Source organism: Geotrypetes seraphini, chromosome 16, assembly GCF_902459505.1.
Source record: "Geotrypetes seraphini chromosome 16, aGeoSer1.1, whole genome shotgun sequence".
Lineage (NCBI taxonomy): Eukaryota > Metazoa > Chordata > Amphibia > Gymnophiona > Dermophiidae > Geotrypetes > Geotrypetes seraphini.
The window spans coordinates 23,625,868-23,647,172 of NC_047099.1; the positions used below are offsets into that span (position 1 = coordinate 23,625,868).

Below are 21,305 nucleotides of genomic sequence, written 5' to 3' on the forward strand. Positions count from 1 at the left end.
ATGTCTTCACTAATGATCACTCCTAAGTCTCGTTCTGCTCTCTAAGGAAATATAAAATTTGGAACAACAGCAACTACAGCATTCAATTAAGGCTTGGAAAGTGGAGTGATAGAAGAATTACAAACATAAGAACATAAGAATAGCCATACTGGGTCTGACTAATAGTTCATGTAGCCCATATTCCAGTGACCAATCCAGGCAGACACCCAAATAGTAGCAACATTCCATGCAGAATCACAAAGAATAGCAAGGCTCCAGAATCTCAAAGAGTAACAAGATTTGGAATGCCAGAGTAGCAACATTCCAAGGTACAGATCCCGGGGCAAGCAGTGGCTTTCCCGATGTCTGTCTCAATAGCAGGAACTTGTCCAAACCCTTTCTTAAACCCAGCTACGCTAACAGTTGTAACCACATTCTCCGGCAACAAGTTCCAGGAGAAGCAGGTAAGGTGCCGGCCCCAAATCACACCGAAGCAAAGTCCCCATCTCCCAAGGCGCTTGTAATCCTACTTCGCTGCTCAATAACACCGTGTGAAGTGAGCTCACAGAGAAAAAGAATTCACAATCTGTGCTTCTGACTCATTTCATTCTGCACATTTTGTATGATTGCTCATCCTACCCAGAACTAAAGGAGTCCGATTTCAGGGTCGCTCATATGCAAGTGTCCACAGTCTGTGGATGTGAGTGGATAAAAAACAATCCAGTTCTTTTTATTATTCTTCATTTTTGTCAACTTTCATTTGGTTTGGGGGGGGGTTAGTTTTTTGGGTTATTTTATTTCTTTAATAAGTTTCAAGTTGACTATTTGATTGATCGCTTACTCAAATATCTAAGCGAAGAACAAATTTTTCAATTTACAAATAATACAGGGGGTTATAAAAGACAGATGGACACTGAACAAAACGTATTAAATTAACGACTAACAAAATAAACGGATAAGGAAAACAAAGGGAAAGGCAGGGTAATGAAATACAATAATAATGCTAGAAAGAAGGATGATTAGGGTAAAAAAAACATTAGGAAGGAAATAAAAGAAGATGCCTTCTGAAAAAAAGCGAAATTAGACCGGGACTCGTAAATATCATAAGCATCTTTGAACAAAAAGCTCAAGGTTTACACATAATTTAGGGGGGTAGGGAAGGGAGGAGGAGGGAATTGAGGAATTGAAAAAAGGGGTTTGAATATGAGATTTATAGTAGATAATATGGAAATATATTTTGGAGGAATAATAGAACTATGTTTGACAAATATTTTTATGAATTTAATTGTTATGAGTTTAATACGTATTATATTTTTGTATACTTGTATATTTGTATGATTCCTTCAATAAAATGTTTACAGACTAAAACAATCCCATCCCTGTCAGAGTTCCACTATCCATGTCTTGTGAATATGTCCAGGGCTGGTGTAAGGAGATGGCAAACGGGGAAACTGCCCCGGGCAGTCATAACACAGGTGGTCCCAAGCCTCCCTCAAGTAGTGGGCGGGCTTTGGGGGCCCTCCGGGCTCTACCTTGGGCCTCCGCATGTCCAGCACCAGCCCTGGACAGGGTACAAACCAAGTGGTTTATATTACATACAAATACTGTAGGTATATTACATACAAATACTGTAGGTAGGTGAAATTCTTTTAGGGCAGGGATCTCAAAGTCCCTCCTTGAGGGCCGCAATCCAGTCGGGTTTTCAGGATTTCCCCAATGAATATGCATTGAAAGCAGTGCATGCACAAAGATCTCATGCATATTCATTGGGGGAATCCTGAAAACCCGACTGGATTGCGGCCCTCAAGGAAGGACTTTGAAACCCCCTGTTTTAAGGGGGGGGGATAGGATAATAAGAGAATTCATGGGTGTTAAAAATAGGGTGTGCAGACATGAAGCAGAAATCGGGAGCAGGCAGTCACATCAACATATGGACAGCACCTGTAGGTTTGAGTCGAGTGCAAGGGAAGGGACAGAGAAAGGAATGAGGATTTTTTTTTCACTCTGTCTTCCTGGGCATGGCCTAATACAGGGGTAGGGAACTCCGGTCCTCGAGAGCTGTATTCCAGTCGGGTTTTCAGGATTTCCCGAATGAAAATGCATGAGATCTATTTGCATGCACTGCTTTCAATGCATATTCATTAGGGAAATCCTGAAAACCCGACTGGAATACGGCTCTCGAGGACCGGAGTTCCCTACCCATGGCCTAACAGGTACAGGAAGCACAGCCATATATGGAGAGAAACCCAGGGTGATGTCAGTGCTGGAACTGGGCCCGTGCCTTGTGAGTCACTGGACTGGGGAGCAAAACCCCCCACGCCTCCTCCTCTTCTAGGCTCTGCACGTCTGCTCAGTGTTGCTCTAACCCAGCCAGCTGATAGAAATCTGAGTAGTTTTGAGAAGTGACTCAGAGCAGGTTTTTTTCTACGCCAGGGGTGGGCAACTCCGGTCCTCGAGGACCAGACTCCAGTTGGGTTTTCAGAATTTCCCCAATGAATATGCATTGAAAGCAGTGCATGCAAACAGATCTCATGCATATTCATTGGGGGAAATCCTGAAAACCTAACAAGATTCCGGCCCCGAGGACCGAAGTTGATTGCCCCTGTTTGTGCTGAAAAGGTCCACTGCAGCTGGTGTCCGTGTGAGCTTAAAAATAAAGATGGTTTCCCCACAAATTCTCAGAGCTCTAGCTCCTGCTGGAAAGGAAGGAGAGAGAAAGTGGATTACTCAGCAGAGGGGTACAATGCCCTCAGATCGGATGCCCGCTAGCCTAACTTTAAAATGTGAATAATAATTAAAAAAGTTGCAGAATGAACTGTAATGCAAAATCACACACAAATATACAAGTACGCTAGATCAGATATCTGGGCAGGAGCAATTAAGATATTAGGGCAGAAGCAATTAAGATATCTGGGCAGGAGCAATTAAGATATTTGGGCAGGAGCAATTAAGATATTTGGGCAGGAGTAATTAAGATATTAGGGCAGGAGCAATTAAGATATCTGGGCAGGAGCAATTAAGATACTTAGGCAGGAGCAATTAAGATATCTGGGCAGGAGCAATTAAGATATTAGGGCAGGAGCAATTAAGATATTTGGGCAGGAGCAATTAAGATATCTGGGTAGGAGCAATTAAGATATCTGGGCAGGAGCAATTAAGATATCTGGGCAGGAGCAATTAAGATATCTGGGCAGGAGCAATTAAGATATTTGGGCAGGAGTAATTAAGATATTAGGGCATGAGCAATTAAGATATTTAGGCAGGAGCAATTACGATATCTGGGCAGGAGCAATTAAGATATTTGGGCAGGAGCAATTAAGTTATCTGGGCAGGAGCAATTAAGATATTAGGGCAGGAGCAATTAAGATATTTGGGCAGGAGCAATTAAGATATTTGGGCAGGAGTAATTAAGATATTTAGGCAGGAGTAATTAAGATATTTGGGCAGGAGCAATTAAGATATCTGGGCAGGAGCAATTAAGATATTTGGGCAGGAGCAATTAAGTTATCTGGGCAGGAGCAATTAAGATATTAGGGCAGGAGCAATTAAGATATTTGGGCAGGAGTAATTAAGATATTAGGGCAGGAGCAATTAAGATATTTAGGCAGGAGCAATTACGATATCTGGGCAGGAGCAATTAAGATATTAGGGCAGGAGCAATTAAGATATTTGGGCAGGAGCAATTAAGATATCTGGGCAGGAGCAATTAAGATATTTGGGCAGGAGTAATTAAGATATTTAGGCAGGAGTAATTAAGATATCTGGGCAGGAGCATTTAAGTTATTTGGGCAGGAGCAATTAAGATATCTGGGCAGGAGCAATTAAGATATCTGGGCAGGAGCAATTAAGATATTTGGGTAGGAGTAATTAAGATATTTGGGCAGGAGTAATTAAGATATTAAGGCAGGAGTAATTAAGATATCTGGGCAGGAGCAATTAAGATATCTGGGCAGGAGCATTTAAGATATTTGGGCAGGAGCAATTAAGATATCTAGGCAGGAGCAATTAAGATATTTGGGCAGGAGTAATTAAGATATCTGGGCAGGAGCAATTAAGATATCTGGGCAGGAGCATTTAAGATATTTGGGCAGGAGCAATTAAGATATCTGGGCAGGAGCAATTAAGATATTTGGGTAGGAGTAATTAAGATATTAGGGCAGGAGTAATTAAGATATTAGGGCAGGAGCAATTAAGATATTAGGGCAGGAGCAATTAAGATATCTGGGCAGGAGCAATTAAGATATTAGGGCAGGAGCAATTAAGATACTTGGGCAGGAGCAATTAAGATATCTGGGCAGGAGCAATTAAGATATTTGGGCAGGAGTAATTAAGATATTTAGGCAGGAGTAATTAAGATATTTGGGCAGGAGCAATTAAGATATCTGGGCAGGAGCATTTAAGATATTTGGGCAGGAGCAATTAAGATATCTGGGCAGGAGCAATTAAGATATTTGGGCAGGAGTAATTAAGATATCAGGGCAGGAGTAATTAAGATATTAGGGCAGGATCAATTAAGATATTAGGGCAGGAACAATTAAGATATTAGGGCAGGAGCAATTAAGATATTAGGGCAGGAGCAATTAAGATATTTGGGCAGGAGCAATTAAGATATCTGGGCAGGAGCAATTAAGATATTTGGGCAGGAGTAATTAAGATATTAGGGCAGGAGCAATTAAGATATTTGGGCAGGAGCAATTACGATATCTGGGCAGGAGCAATTAAGATATTAGGGCAGGAGCAATTAAGATATTTGGGCAGGAGCAATTAAGATATCTGGGCAGGAGCAATTAAGATATTTGGGCAGGAGTAATTAAGATATTTGGGCAGGAGTAATTAAGATATTAGGGCAGGAGGAATTAAGATATTAGGGCAGGAGCAATTAAGATATTAGGGCAGGAGCAATTAAGATATTTGGGCAGGAGCAATTAAGATATTAGGGCAGGAGCAATTAAGATATTTGGGCAGGAGCAATTAAGATATTAGGGCAGGAGCAATTAAGATATTTGGGCAGGAGCAACAGGAATCTTCCAGGTATTCCCAAGTGCAATATGTACTGTCGGTCGTACAAACCAATTCAGGCCTATTTACATGTTTATTACTGTCCAGGGTGGAGCATAATAGAGGTGATTTGAATCAGCCGTGTAAAGAAATGACGGGCTGGCATGCGTAAGTAACAGGATGCTGGGCTCAATGGATGACTGTTTATTCTTTACAAGAGGTCAGCGGATCATCTGATATCACTAGTGCTCCACGGTTCAACTGGGTTACAAAGCTCAGAAAAGCATTTGGCAGAAGACCCAATAGCTCTCAAAACAAAGTTAAAAAAACAAAATAAAAGAAACTTCCCTGGGTTTCCCCACATGAGCTCATTGGTATCGGTTAGCTGACAGGGACAAGGGGGGTTTGCATAACCTTTTGAGAGGGTCTCTTGGCTAATCTAATATAATAAAACGCTAGGCGCACTTCCTATGCGTGCGCCGGTTTTCCGTGAACTGTAGTGACCCATAGGAAGTGCGCATGCGCGGCTTACGGTCTGGCCTGCTCCCTGTTGAAAGACACAGCGGTGGCTACTCTCACGATCCCCGCCTGCGTTCCCTCCCTTCCTGTAAGTTGGCCGTCCCCGCCGCCGTCGTTCCCTTGCGCGCCAGTGCTCCATTATTGCTCTTGGTGTCTCCCTTACAGTAACTTTGCCGTCGCCGCGATGTAGGGACCCGCAGGTAGGAGTGCGCGGCAGTCAAACCCGGAAAGCATTTTAACATAAGTAGGGCATGGAGTTCAGGAGGAAGATATGGGGGGGAGGAAAATACTGCACAGGGAAGTGGGGTGGGAGGGAAATGCTGCAACACACGGAAATGGAGGGGCAGGAAAGGGGTTGATGGACAGGGGAAGAGGTGCTGATGAACAGGGAGGGGGGCAGAAAAATGAAGACAGGCCTACTGCTGGACAGGAGGGGCAGGAAAGAGGTGATGATGGACAGGGGGAGATAAAACAAAGGGAGAAGGGCTTCTGCTGGATAAGGTGAGCAGTGATGGGGTGGTGGAGGACACAGGGGAGGTAAAAGGAAGGGAGAATTGTCAGGGGGAGCAGGCAAGTAGTGGTAGTGGACAGCCAAGGAAAAAAATATGGAAAGGAATATATGCAGAGAACAGTTATGGAAAGAAGTTACGTTCAGCTGTGGGGCAGGGAGAGGATGTGAAAAGATGCAGGAGGGTCTGCTGAGCCTTGCACAGCCTTGGGAAGGGGTAAAACGCGGACCTCACGGACCTGGCGGATCTAAACCCGCACGGCCTTAAAAATCTGAGGTTCGTGTCACTTGTAGTTTCTGGCTCTGACAGACCTCGATGAGATTTTAGCGCTGACGGATCCGTCTCAGCATAGGGAGGGAAAAGTATTAGGATCCGTCAGCGCTAAAATCTCATCGAGGTCTGTCAGCACGTGCATCAGGCCCAAAACAGTGTTCTTCAACCGCTGGCCCACGGTGCAATCGATGCAGCGTTATCTTCGAGCCCGCTCTCTCTTCCTAACTGATTCAGTGCACAAAGCCACAGGCAGTGGCTCCTACGGGCATCCTGCGCCTGAACCAGAAACCTTCTCTGCAGTTGCAACGTCAGAGGGAAGGCTTCCAGATGAGGCACGGGACGTGCAAGGTGCAATTAGTACTATGAAGGGGGGCGGGGTCTGGGGTGGAGATTGGGTAGAGATGGGCGGGGTCTGGCCCAAGACTTAGCCCCTTGTTCTTCAACTGCTGGTCCACGGACCGATGCCAACCCACAGAATAATTATTTTATTTCTGCCGGTCCATAGGTGTAAAAAGGTTGAAAAACACTGATCTAAGTGGCTTACAATGAAAATAGTGCCTAAGGATGGCCTGTCTGGGCAGGGTAGTTAAGTTGGAGGGAGAGACAGTGTACCAATAGACACTCAGGGCTTGATTCTATAAACAGCACTCAGCGGTGCCTATCTTGTAGGCATTGGTCAGTATGGCTGTCAATCAATCGCAGGCACCATTTATAAAATCATGCCTGGTGGAGCCTAAGCAGTCTTAGGGGTTGCTAGGCATCCTAGAGGTAGGCGCTGGTATATTAGGTTTTACCTGGCCTAATTTACCAGCGCCTATCATGGATGCCCGACGACGCCTGCCAACCATGCCTATTCTCTGCCCCTAACCACATCTATTTTTCAGGTGGGCATTGTTAGGTGTCGAGCAGTATTCTACACGAAGCCTAAATTACTTCATTTTTTAAAATGCATTTTTAATTGGTTTTTAACAAGCCTGGTCAATTATCACACCATTAAAAACAATGTATTATGCAATTTTGGTTGCAGAAAGAATCTCCAAGTTTTTGGCATTGGAGGAACCAATTACATCGCTTATTTTTATTTGAGAGTTGGGAGGTTCGAGGTTCGCCTAAAAAAACTCGTCTTTTTATGGAGGTTTGGGATCCTTATATTCAGAATCTTTCACCAAAAATACGAAGTTTGGTTATCAATGATTTATTATGAAAATTAGGTTTAATAATTACATTCCAGTTATTTATTTTAATTCTTTATTTTTGTCAACTTTCTTCCAGGGTGAGAGATTTCATTTAGGGGAAGATAGTGGGTAGGGGATGGAATTAAGGGGGGTGTAGATAAGATTGAATTAATTCATATGGAAATTAAATTTGAAAGAATGATTTAAATTTGTATGAAATATTATTGTAATTCTTATTGTATTGAATGTATTTTTGTATTATCCTATTGTACTGATTATTTGATTCTTTCAATAAAAATTGTTATACATTAAAAAAAAAAAAAATTTAGATCCAGGCGGAACTAACCTCCCCTCCCCCCTTTTTACAAAACTGTAGCACGTTTTTTAGCGCCGGCCGTGGCAATAACAGCTCTGACGCTCATAGGAATTGTACGAGCATTGGAGCTGTTACTGCCACGGCCGGCACTAAAAACCAGACCAGGCATCTCTTATAAAATTAAGCCCCTTATTTCTCAAAAAGCACATCAAACACTGCCCTAGACCTGGTGGAAGGTTTCCAGTGCTAAACCCGCTTGGGAGACTTTTTATCAGGCATTGATGCAGGGTCCATAATGACGGCATTTAAATGTGGTCTCTGCTAATGGTTCCAGCGTCCACGCCGAGAGCATTAGAGCTTTCAGTGCACAATAATGTGTGCACTATCGCGGCGCTAACCCTGTTTTAGCGCTGGCATTCCTTTTGAGCATGGGCCTGGAACTGAAGCTTCTGGAAAGCAAGAAAGAGTAAAACAGATCCAGACAGCCAAAACAACTCAAAGAACCACCAGCTCAAACTTCCACCTGCAGGGGAGGGTGGGTCATTTTTCAAATATTCTATTTACACAAGAAAACAGTCATTGAGTTGGATAAAATGGCTTTTGGGAATTGCCTTCATTAGGTATGCACTCACAACACAGATGGCCATCTGTGCATTTTTACAGGATTGCTTTGAGATAGGTGATATTGAGATAAGTAACTGGTGGGGCCTATTCTGATTGGCCCACGCGCCTTAGGCCCCACCAGTAGGCGGAGCTTTAGGATGGATGGGCCAATCCGGCCTCATTCCTTCGTTGGCTGCCTGCCGGACAGGCGGGTTTGGCTCCCGTCTGTCCGGCCAACTACCAAAGGTACGGGGAAGGGGGGTGGGGGGGTCGTGGGGGTCGCCAGGGGGGTCGCGGGTCGGCTGGGGGAGCGGTCGGAGGGTCTTGGGGGGGGCGGTCGTTGGGGGGGAGGGGGGTTTGCGTCGAGGGCAGGAGGGCCTGGGATCCCTCCTGCCCGTAATGTAGTGCGGGATGGGGTTAGGGGGTCGCCGTGGCCAGGAGGGTTTGGGCTCCCTTCTGGCCCAACTACCAAAGGTACGGGGAAGGGGGGGGGGGGGGTCGTGGGGGTCGCCAGGGGGGGTCGCGGGTCGGCTGGGGGGGGCGGTCGGCGGTTCTTGGGGGGGGGGCAGTCGTTGGGGGGAGGGGGGTTTGCGTCGAGGGCAGGAGGGCCTGGGATCCCTCCTGCCCGTAATGTAGTGCGGGGTGGGGTTAGGGGGTCGCCGTGGCCAGGAGGATTTGGGCTCCCTCCTGGCCCGATATTGTTGGGGAGTCGGCGGTCCTTCGGGGGGAGGGATGTATCGGACGTCGGGGGGGGGGCATCAGGCTTTCAGGATGGGGACAGACCTTCAAGGGGGGACAGTGCACGGAAGTCAGGGGGGGTGAACGGAGAGTCGGAAAGTCAGGGCGGGCGAAAGGAGCGTCGGGCAGCATGCGCGGTATACCCGTGAGCGCGGTATACCAAAGTTTTTGTGCATATCATCGTGATTTCTGCGCGCTATACCCGTGTGCGCGTTTTATACGGGTGCGCGTTATTTGCGTGAAAATACGGTAATTCAATGCAGATACTTCCCAGAGCTACATGTTAAGAGAGGAGTGACAGGAGAGATATATTACAGACCTTAAAATACATGAGAGTTATTAAAGAACATAGAAACCTTTTCCATAGATGGAAAATAAAGCTGAAAGGAGGAACATATAAAAGTATTTCCCAATGTTGCTTTTTTCCATGGAAAGAGTGGTGGATGCTTGGAATTCCCCCCCCCCTGGTGAAGGTGGGGAGAGAAAAATAGTGGTAAAACTCAACAAGGAAATGGGATAAACAGTTGATTCTTATATAGAAAAAGGATGGAATCAGTGTGTAAAAAGCTTTTCCACTCAAAGCAAAACATAAATGACTTTAATTCACACTTCATAATGGCACCGAGAGAGGTGGTGAAGAGGAAAACGGTGTCGGAGTTCAAAGAAGCATGGGATGAACACCAGAAGATCTAGAATCAGAAAATAATAGTAAATATTGAACTAAGGCCAGTACTGGGCAGACTTGCACGATATGTGTCTGTATATGGCCTTTTGGTTGAGGATGGGCTGGGGAGGGCTTCAATGGCTGGGAGGGTGTAGATGGGCTGGAACGAGCTGTGACGGAGACTTCAGCAGTTGGAGCCCAAGCACAGTACAGGGTAGAGCAGGGGTGGGCAATTCCGGTCCTCGAGAGCCGGAATCCAGTCGGGTTTTCAGGATTTCCCCAATGAATATGCATTGAAAGCAGTGTACGCAAATAGATCTCATGCATATTCATTGGGGAAATCCTGAAAACCCGACTGGATTCCAGCCCTCGGAGTTGCCTACCCCTGGGGTAGAGCTTTGGATTCTTGCCCAGAAATAGCTAAGAAGAAAAAAGAAATTAAAAAATAACAGACTTAATTACGCATTTTGGTGGGCAAATGTGTGTACCACATATAAATATGAGAGAATGAATGCGGAATGTTTGGGGTTTAGTAATTCATTTAATAAAGTGTGGAGCCCATTGACTGCATTTGTTACCTCGCAATAATGGTCATGTATTTTTCCTTTTCTTAGATTTCATTACACTCCAGGGTGGGTGGGGGGGGAGGGAAGTGTATTTTGAGGATTAAAATTACTTAATTATAATATTGTAGTCACATAATATGTCTTATTGTATTATAATTGGGAGGAGGATGGGAGCAAATGATTGTTTTATGTATTACTTGTGTAATTAATAGTGCGTTTTATGCAGTATTTTATGTTCAATTAATTGTATTGCATTGCCAAAGTTTGAAAATCTATATTTACAAATTTTTTTTTTTTAATGTAAATTGAATTAGGTTGGGTAGACTGGATGGACCATTCGGGTTTTTATCTGCCGTCATCTACTATGTTACTATTCTGGAATAGAGAATGACACGGTGACTCATCACCGTTCCCGTCCCCGCGGATAACCGTGGGAAACAATCCCATGTCATTTTCTAGTGTCTATTTCAACCTCAGTCCTTCTACACCAGCATTCTTCAAAGCAAAGCTGGAGGGTCAGTGGTTGTGGCCATTCATACTCTGATTCTTCCCTCTCTTCTTAAAGAATGACATGAAGATGGTTTCCCGCGGTTATCCGCGGGGGCGGGGATGAATTTTGTCACCGTGTCATTCTCTATTCTGGAACTGACATCATTGTGGGAGAGAGAAACACGCGCATCCGTAGGCTTTAGTACCCGGGAAACGCCACCTCTGTCCCCGCCCATAAGGCGTGTCAACGTTCTCGCCCCGCCCCTCAGGGAGCGTCAGCGCTCCGGCCCACGCAGGGCTGCCTCGGACCGAGGAGGAGGCCGTGTATAAAGCACGGGACGCGCGATGGACCGCTTCGGAAAGAAACGATGGCAGGGGAGGAGCGCGAGTGCCCCGTCTGCTACCGGCCCTTCGACCGCCTCAGCCGCGCGCCGCGTCGCCTCGGGCGCTGCCCCTGCCCGCACGCGCTCTGCACGCGCTGCCTCCAGGAGCTGGCGGCGCGCGGGCCGGCGGGGGTCGCGTGCCCCTTCTGCCGAGCGCCCGTGTCGCTGCCCGCCGGCGGCGTGATTGCGCTGCCGCTGGACCTCGGTCTCTGGGAGCGGCTGGCGACTGCAGCTCGGGAAGAGGAGGAGGAGGAGGAGGAGGACGGCTATAAGAACCCGGACCGGGAAAAAAGCAGGGCTTCCAAGCGGAACCTCTGGAAGGCGGCTAGGAAGTTGTGGCGAAGAGCCCTCAGTGCGCCTGCGCGCAACCCTCGTCGCCCAGGTAGCTGTCAACAACCACATGCGGAGGGAGGGTTCTCGCCGTTGCCACGGGGACGGGAGAATCAAAACGTGAGGGCGGGGCCAGCCGTCTGCCGGATGTTATCTGGTGTCTGGCAGTGATTCCAGGGTTCCAACCATTGCTCTCAAGGGGGCGTGTATTCGCAGGGGGGCTATTTGGGGGAGGGAATGTTTTATGCATTGTATCCCTGGTGGTGGGTTGGTTTGGGGGGGGGGGCATTCTAGGGAAGCCCTTTTGTCAGGTTTTCAGAAAACCCATAGTAAATATTCATTAGATAAATTTGCATTCAGTATTTTTATCCTAGACTGGTTTGGAATCCACTGCTAGGTTTTCAGGATAACCACAACGAATATGCATGAAAGTGATGCGTGCATACAGTGGAAGCAGTGTATATTAGCCAAGTTTATGCATATTCGTTGTGGATATATTAAAAACCTGAATATGCATGAGATGAACATCAGACACCTTATGTGCATATTTGACATGCATATTAATTGCAGATATCCTGAAAATCTGACAGCTGAGGATCCAAGGATGGATTTGAGCAGCCTGTGGGTAGGGATTATCTTTATGCCAGGGGAAGGAGGACATTTGTGGAGTTGTTTGAAGGACTGATCTTTGGCATCCAGAAAAGAGCTTCCATTATATCCCTGAGAGTGGATGGAGACGAGTTGAATCTGCAGGGCTCTGGCAGGGCTGTGGGGTTATTTTAAGAGTCTAGCAATATTTTGTCTAAGCTTGTTTGCTTGCATATCTTTGTGTTAATGGCTGGCTTTATTTTTTTTTCTCTTTCTCACAAGTTATGGATTCTAAAGAGCTTCGAGACCTGGCGATGATGACCTGCTACATTATGTAAGAGCAGGAACTAGCTCAGCAATACTGAACATCTGTGAGATCCCCTGGCCCTGTGATCTGAGAAACCTCACCGAGGGTTGGGTGTTTTGTTCCAGACCTTGGTATGTGCCGCACCCTTCCCAGAACCTTGGAGATGGGCTCATTCTCTACAGCCAACGCCAGACCTTTGTTGAAGTGCAATATTTCTAAGGCATGCATGTGGCTGTCACACTGAATTATAAATTTTAGTGTAAACTAACTTACCCCCTCTTTTATTAAGGCATGCTAGTCGATTTAGCGCACGGTAAATGCTAACGTGCCTTAGTAAAAGGACCCCTTAATAAGCTACCCCATTTTGCAACTCTGTTTGAACTTATGACCGTTGTGCTATGTTCTCATAAACTGTGAGAGCATATTGCATTTACATGCTGCTATAAATAAGAATGAGATTGATTTTTCATCTTATGTTTAATCAAAGAATTTTGATTTTTTTTTTTTCATACCTTTCTCTGTAAGCAATCCTCGCTGTACCTCCTTTCTCTGTCAGGCCCTCTTGGCTCTCGCAGAATTGCCTGACCAATGTTTATCAGATGGGAACAACCTCAGAACCCGTCATCGCAATATTTCAAACTAGCTTTGCTTTTCTAAGAGCCCTATGTCTTCTGCATTCAAAGGCAAAGCGACTTTCATTTCTGCAAAAATTTTATACTCTGTTTAAAGGACAGTATTACCCTCTGCATTTCAGAGAAATGATTTGAAGAATGGGGGGTGCAATATTTTATTAACTAATGTTTATTTATGTTTCAACTGACTGATTGCTTGTTAATGCTTTAATAAAATGGTGAACCATGTAGTGGGTTTCTCTGTGTATATGGAAGGATGAATGGGGAAGAGCATCAGCCCGTGAAGTTGTATTGGCAGATTAGAAACATTTCCCCCCCCCCACCCCATTCTATAAGTTGGTGCGGAATTGCCATAATAGAATACTTGGATTAAGTCTGCAGTTTCATAGCCAGGTGTAAGCACTTACGCCATATCAAACAGAGAAAAATGATAGCAGATAAAGGTCAAATGGTCTATCCAGTTTTCCCATCCGCAACATCCACTATCCCCTCCTCTCGCTTTAGGCTAAGGCTCTTCACACCTGCATTGTGAGGTCATAGAGCATTATTGTTATAAGCTAATGCTCTTTAACACTTGTATTTTGAGATCATAGAGCTTTATGGTTACAGCATCATGATAGCAGATAAAGACCAACTGGCCTATCCAGTCTGCCTCCTCTAAGAGATACCATGTGCCTGTCTTGCATTCAGACACAGTCTTTGTCTCCACCAGCTCAACCAGAAGACTATTCCAAGCAACTACCACCCTTTCTGTAAAAAAGCATTTCCTTAGATTACTGCTGAGCCTATCACCTCCTATTTTGGAACTTCCTTTCAAATGAAACAGACTGGTCTCATGCGCATTTATGCCACGTAGGTATTTAAATATCTCTACCTTTCCTCCAAAGTATACACATTGAGCTCTTTAATTCTGTCCCTATATGCCTTATGACGAAGACCAACAGCTATTTCAGTAGCCTTCCTCTGGACTGACTCCATCCTGTTTATATCTCTTTGAAGGTGTGGTCTCCAGAATTGTACACAATATTCTAAATTAGGTCTTACCAGAGTCTTATACAGTGGCATCAATACTTTCTTTTTCCTATTGGCCTTTCCTCTCCCTATGCACCCAAGCATCCTTCTAGCTTTTGCTGTCTCCTTTTCACCCTGTTTGGCCACCCAAGCCCTGCTTTCTCTTTCGTGCACAAAAGTTCTTCACCCCTAAACTTTACCATTCCCTCAACACCTCTGGACATGTCCAGAAATCCTCTTCTGTAATCCGCCTTGAACCGCAAAATCACTCACGTAATGTTTTTGCAGTCCCGATGCATTAAATTTTAGCTGCCAAATTTCAGACTGTTCTTCAAGCTTCACTGGGTCCTTCCTTATTTTATTCACACCATCAGAGATGTCTATTCTATTGCAGATATTGGTAATCTGAGGAAATACTTTTTTACAGAAAGGGTGGCAGATGCATCTAATAGTCCCCCGGTGGAGAGAAAAACTGAATTCAAGAAAGCGTATGACAGGCACATGGGATCTCTTAGCGAGAGGAGGAGATAGTGGATTCTGTGAATGGGCAACCTGGATGGGCTATTTAACCTTTATCTGCCATCATATTTCAATGTTTACTGATGCAGAAAGCTTTTGAGCGTCAGGGCCTGAGTACTGTAAGACATTTCCTTCAGTCCAAAGCGGCAAAGTCCTTGAAGCAATAGGATCTTGTTTCACAGCAGAGCTCCCCTGAGCCTTCTGCTGGCTTCTGCAGGAATGTGTTGCTCAGGGAAGCATTCAGGCCTTGTCTGAGTCATTCCTGCTCCATCTCTCCCTGCTGGGATCGAGCTATGACATAGGCTGAGGAGAGGAAGCAATGGCAGAACGAGGTAAAGTGGCAACAAGGGAAGGGTTGGGGAGCCGCAGAACAGCTTGTCTTACCAACACTAGCTGCCACTTTGCATTTGCAATTACAACGTAATTGATTAATTGGTGTCATTTGGGGGCTTCATTTTCCACAAGACTGATGACACAGGGATAAGAATAACAACGATCCGTGCAATCAAAACAAAGGCTTGAGAGGGAAAAAAAAAGAATGATGGAAAACTGATTTGTTACACTAAGGGAAGAAGCTGCTCTCTGTGGAAATGAATTAAATCAGCAGCGCTGAAAGTGACTGATATGACAAACACAGGGCTTAGAGATGAAGCACAGGGATTTAAAATGATGGCACCCAGAGCTCATGACAGAGCCATGGAGTAGCACTAAAACCCAGGAAGATACAGTGACTGTCCCGAGTTCATACATAGGCAGTGATTACAATAAAACCATGGCAAAAAGCTAATATTTGATTAATGATTAATTGTTTATATTGCAATATTTTCCAAAATGCTTTGCAGAACGGCACATACTGATCTAGTGTAGCACCAGCCCATGCATTTTCCAGAGTGTGATTAGTGGATATACATGTTATAGATATATATATATATATATATATATATACACACACACAGCTTGAGACAGAACCAGCTGTATCAACCTATGTGAAATTCTTAATTTTATGGGTGCTGCAGGCCCTGCTTCCGGCACCAGGGATATTCTGAGCAACAAAGAACACATTTTGCATGCCTCATAACTTGTTCCTTCTAAACCACCAACATCTGGAGTTTCTCTTGGAGTCTGTGCTGGGGGTAAGAAACACAAGACCTTTCTCTGGGTCTGTGACTGTCACGCTGCCTGTGGGGCCTCCAGACTAGGGGGACAGGTGTGCCGAACGTGCAACTCAGAAGCACAGGGCTCGATCTAGAGTACTCCCCCGAAATTCATGGGGGTTCCGTGCGGTTCCGAATGCGGTTTAGGAGCTGGTCAAAGGCAGGAGAGGGCAACTGGGGCACTGGCGGGTCCTGAAAATCATTCACTGTATTTTGCAACCACCTCTTCTTGGTACTAAAGTCAGGCTACACTAATCAGGAGCTGTTTTGATAACGCCAGATAGCGTGTCAAAGCAGTTTCTAATTGGTGTAACCATGACTTTAATACCAGGAAGAGGTGGTTGGAAAATACCGCAAATTACAGAGTCCGTGAACTGCGAATTCGCGGGGGTTTACTATAGAGCTTATTCAGATGGTAGAGGCTCCTATCTGAATAAATCCTGTTCAATCAGTCATAACTGGATTTTAATGGCATTTTCCCAGATCTGTCCTGCTGAAAATCCAGACTGCTTCAGCATTTTCTGGGAGTGGTCTGGAGGCGGAGCTAAGGCAGTGCTATTGCTATTGCTAATATCCATCACTGGTATCCAGAGAATTATCCAAATTAGATCAACACAATATTTGTCCTAACTTACCTGGATAGCTGAATACTATTGGTACCTGGATAGCTTCTGGCGGCCACTGAATATTTGGATATTTGGCACTGGTAGCCAATTGAATTAATAACAGGCTCAGAAGGTGCTATCGTGGCCCTCACTTGACTGAGTCAACAGATTTGGAAGGAAAATACATGGCCAACCGATTGGAGAAGATCACTGCTCATACCTACCGAAGAAAGTTGACGGCAATGACTATAACAACTACAGAACAATTGCTGAAAATAATACAACGAAGAGCTTTAATCATACGTTGAGCAAGAACTACCTGAAGTTCAGATTGGTTTTAGAAAAGGTCAAGGAGCAAGAGACATTATTGCCAATGTTAGATGGATATTGGAGAAAAGCAAAGAATACCAAAACCCCCTATACCTTTGCTTCATCAACTACAGCAAAGCTTTTGACTGTGTGGATCACAATAAACTATGGAGAACTCTAATGCAAATGGGAATACCCAAACACATAACTCAGCTGATAGACTATAATATGAAAATCAAGAAGCTGCAGTGAGAACTGAATACGGCAACACTGATTGGTTTTCAATAAAACGTGGTGTCGGGCAAGGATGCATCTTGTCACCTTATTTGTTCAGCCTGTACAGTGAAACCATCTTCGGAAAAGCAAATTTAGAATAAGAGAGTGCTGGTTTCAAAGTTGGCCAAAATATAAACAACCTGCGCTATGCAGATGATACAACGCTCATCACCAGCAACAAAGACATGTATCTACTGAGAAAAGCCAAAAGTCATAACATGGAATTAGAACTGAACATAAACAAGATGAAGATTATGAACATGAACACGGAATATGATGACGATTTTGAGCATGAAGGCGACTGAAATCCTTTACAACTTCTATTTCCTGGGCTCTTTTGTAAACAAAGAAACAACTAGCAGGGAGGAAATACTCTGCAGAATAGCACATGGTCGCTCTTCAATGAAGACTCTCAACAAAGTATTCAAGGGCAAGGAGATAATACTCCAAATGAAGATCAGACTTGTCCATGCACTCATTTTCTCAGTTAAGGCTGTGAAAGCTGGACACTACGGAAACAAAACAGAAAGAAGATTGACTCATTTGAGCTTTGGTGCTGGAGAAGGATTTTAGGCGTGCCGTGGACTGCCAGAAGAACTAACAAATCGATTCTGGAAGAGATCAAACCAGCTATGTCAATTGAAGCCCAAATGATGAAGTTACGACTGTCTTATTTTGGTCTCACCATCAGAAGAGAGAACTTACTGGAGAAGGACATCATGTTTGGGAAGATCGAAGGAACCAGGCAAAGAGGACAATCTGCAATCAGATGGCTGGACACTTTGAAAACAACCATGGGGATGACACTAGAGGACCTTTCTGGACTAGCACAAAAAATGATTTCTTTTTAGATCCACAATTCATCAAGTCGCTAGGACTCGAGCACAAGTTGATGGCACCTAACATCAACAATAATCTGGGTGTTGCCCAGTGCTGGATATCTAGGAACAAAGAAACCTGTGACAATGTTTAAAAAATGCTGACCTTTGTGGATTTAATATTACCCTCATCAGAAAGGATAGCAAAAGATATCATCTGGCTTATCTAAGCTGCCATCCAGCAATGGAAGCAGTGCATGCTAACAGATCTCATGCATATTCATAGGGGATATCCTGAAAACCCGACTGGGTTGTGGCCCTCAAGGCCCAAGGCTGCCCACCTCTGCTCCATGGGATAAGTGTATAGAATCTAGGAGGCAGGTGTGCTGACGGGAGGCCTCAAATTCAAAGGAATAGATGTGAAAAAGGTTGGCCCCTCAGAAGACTCTAAGTGAAAGTTGTGTTGAATGAGAATCTAAGGGACAGGTGTGCAGGAAATGGGCCTCAGATTCAAAGATGGACACTCTATGGGTCAGATTTGTAGAATAAGGTCTCCTTTCAGAATCTAAGGAACAGGTATGCAGAAAGTGGGTCTCAGTTTCTAAGAGACAGGAATGGATAAGACAGGCCCTTTCTCAGACTCTGTGGAACAAATGTGTAGAATGTTGACCTATATTCAAACTCTCTGGGACAGGTGCGCAGAATGTGACCACACTTTAAGGGACGGGTGTATGTGGTATAGTAAATTTTGAGTAAACTTGAACCTCAGATTCTACAGATCAGATATGCCAGGCCCCTTCTAAGATTCTATGGGACAGGTGTAGAGAAGACAGGCCCATTCTCAGACTCTATGGAACAAATGTGTAGAATGTTAACCTATATTCAAACTCTATGGAATAAATGTGGAGAATGATGGCCCATCTTTGAACTCTGTATAGAATGTGGTTATGTTTATTAAAATTTGGCCCGTGTCCTTATGCTTTAGAGTTCACCTACCCAACAATAAAGGCCTGCCACTATAAAAGATTCCTGGCCAGAACCCTCGCCTTCCAGGCAGGCAAATGGAACGATTGGCTCACACTCCTCAACCTACCTCAATTTTAGAAAATTGATAAAAACGAGTTTGTTCAATCGATTTGTAAACTAAGAATTCTATAGCACTGCAAATTCAACCATTAACCTTAAAAACTTTATAGCTTTCTACTTCTTTCATTATATAAGATTGTATAGATCTCTTTGAATTGTTGACATCTTCGCTGATTGTCCAGCGCTTCTTGCCTCAAACTTTTCATGGCTTTGGCGGTATATAAAAATAAAATTATTATTATTGGCTATCACTGAGCACTATTTATTAATTATTTATTTGTTATTTTATAGAATATATTTTTTGATAGAAGAATTTCTCTTTTTGAAGAGCAAATAACTATTAAAATTTGATATCATGCAATTTACAACAGATCAATGCAGATTACACGAGAAAATCAGTTAAAACGAGAAAAGAGCACCATTATCAATAGGAAAGGCCTACCCTCTCTTTTACTAAGGTGTGCCAACCGATCAGCGAGCGCCAATCGAATTGGCATGCGCTAAACACTAATGCGTCCATAGATGTTGGCGTTTAGCACACGCTAATCGGTTACTGCACTTTAGTACAAGAGGGCCCTAATCTAAATATTAAAGAGGAAAAAACAGCAACAACCCCAAAACCTCTTTCTGTTGTGGTCTTCTGAATGCAATCTTCTCCTATCCACTGACAATCTAAAAATTACATCAAATTTTTTTTAAAAAGTGAATTTTCAACATAGATTTAAATTTTGGAAAGGAAAGTTCACTTCGAATAACTTGTGGGAAGGTCATTCCATAAGGATGGAAATAAAAAGGATAAAGCAGAATTATGAGTTGATTCATTACAAGCCATTTTTGGTGAAGGAAGAACTAGTCTCTTGAGAGTCGACCAACCGCAATATACCAGAATCTAATCCCCTCTTTTACGAAACTGCGATAGCAGTTTCTAGTTTGGGGAGCCGCGCTGCTCCCAATGCTAGAAATTGCTATCGCGGTTTTGTAAAAGAGGGGGACAAAAGTCAAGTTGGCAGAAAGTGGACTTTTTTTCAGCTCTGTGGGACAGGTGTGCTGAATGCGGGATTCCTATAGACTCTAAGGAACTGTTGTACTGAATAAGGACCTTCCTCTAAATTCTATGGGGGGAGGGGGGTTTGTTGAATTTATTTATTTGTTATTTTATTTTAAAATTTTCTATACCGTTTAGACCTAAACAGTTTACCTAATTTTACATACACAAAAGCTGTAAAAAATAAAATCAGACAGACATAAGAACATAATTGTCGTTGCTGGGTGAGACTAGTGGTCCATCCTGCCTAGCAGTCTGCTCACGCGGTGCCCCCAGGTGAAAGACCAGTGCTCTAAATGAGTCCAGCCTCATCCGCGTACGTCCCAGTTTAGCTGGAACTTGTCCAGCTTAGTCTTGAAACCCTGGAGAGTGTTTTCCCCTACAACAGCCTCCGGAAGAGCGTTCCAGCTCTCCACCACTCTCTGGTTGAAGAAGAACTTCCTTACGTTTGTACGGAATCTATCCCCTTTCAACTTTAGAGAGTGCCCTCATTCTCCCTACCTTGGAGAGTGTGAACAGTCTGTCTTTATCTACTAAGTCTATTCCCTTCAGTATTTTGAATGTTTCGATCATGTCCCTTCTCAGTCTCTTCTTTCAAGGAAGAAGAGGTCCAGTTTCTCCAATCTCTCACTGTACGGCAACTCCTCCAGTCCCTTAACCATTATAGTCGTTCCTCTCTGGACCCTTTCGAGTAGTACCGTGTCCTTCTTCATGTACGGCGACCAGTGTTGGACACAGTACTCCAGGTGAGCAAATAATCCTCAGAGAACCAACTGCGTATAAAATAAAAGCCAAAAGGCTTATACAAAGAGTCATAGGAAATTCTTCAACCAGCAGCAATCATTAAAAATCATTATGTAGAAAAAGGCATTTACAAATAACTGCGCCTTGAGTAATTTTCTGAAACTGCCCCTTTCACAACATTTATGTAATTGGCTAACAAGTGACTTCCACTGCGTTCCTCGAGTGAGTGTGGCTGCAGCTCGCCCAGCCTTTCCTCATACGGGAGATCCTTGAGTCCTGAGACCATCTGGGTGGCCATTCGCTGGACCGCCTCAAGTCTCGGCACATCTTTGCGGTAATGTGGCCTCCAGAATTGTACACAGTATTCTAGATGGGGTCTCACCATGGATCTGTACAACGGCATTATAACTTCGGGCTTTCGCTTGCCCTATGTAGAGTAGGCAGAGGGGAGTTTGCTTGCTATAATCTTTTTCCGTACATGCTCGTTATATTATTGTATATGATGCATCATTGTTTGTACTGTGCACCCTTGGGGGTGCCCTGGTGTTGTATTTCCTTTTGTTTGCATCAATAAAAATAGTTTGAACCTAAAATTCATTAGTACCCGTAGGGCCTCTTCATTTGCAACTTTAGCCCCTACAATACGGAATTCATTCCCTGGAAAAGCGG

The 21,305-nt window shown here is 44.3% G+C and overlaps 1 protein-coding gene across 1 annotated transcript; it reads left to right on the plus strand.

Annotated features, from left to right (window-relative positions):
• Positions 1-11,109: 11,109 nt before the first annotated feature.
• RNF227 (ring finger protein 227) lies at positions 11,110-13,299 on the plus strand. The gene is made up of 2 exons (XM_033925059.1): positions 11,110-11,594; positions 12,413-13,299. Exons 1-2 carry the CDS (start codon positions 11,198-11,200, stop codon positions 12,466-12,468), a joined length of 453 nt encoding a protein of 150 aa, XP_033780950.1. The 5' UTR covers positions 11,110-11,197; the 3' UTR covers positions 12,469-13,299.
• Positions 13,300-21,305: the final 8,006 nt, after the last annotated feature.

What these genes read in the sequence shown, in the direction of transcription:
- RNF227 (XM_033925059.1), top strand. Translation starts at nt 11,198, where the DNA reads ATGGCAGGGGAGGAGCGCGAGTGCCCCGTCTGCTACCGGCCCTTCGAC. An exon ending in GCGCAACCCTCGTCGCCCAG is followed by an intron (nt 11,595 to 12,412) that starts GTAGCTGTCAAC and finishes CTTTCTCACAAG; the next exon opens with TTATGGATTCTAAAGAGCTT.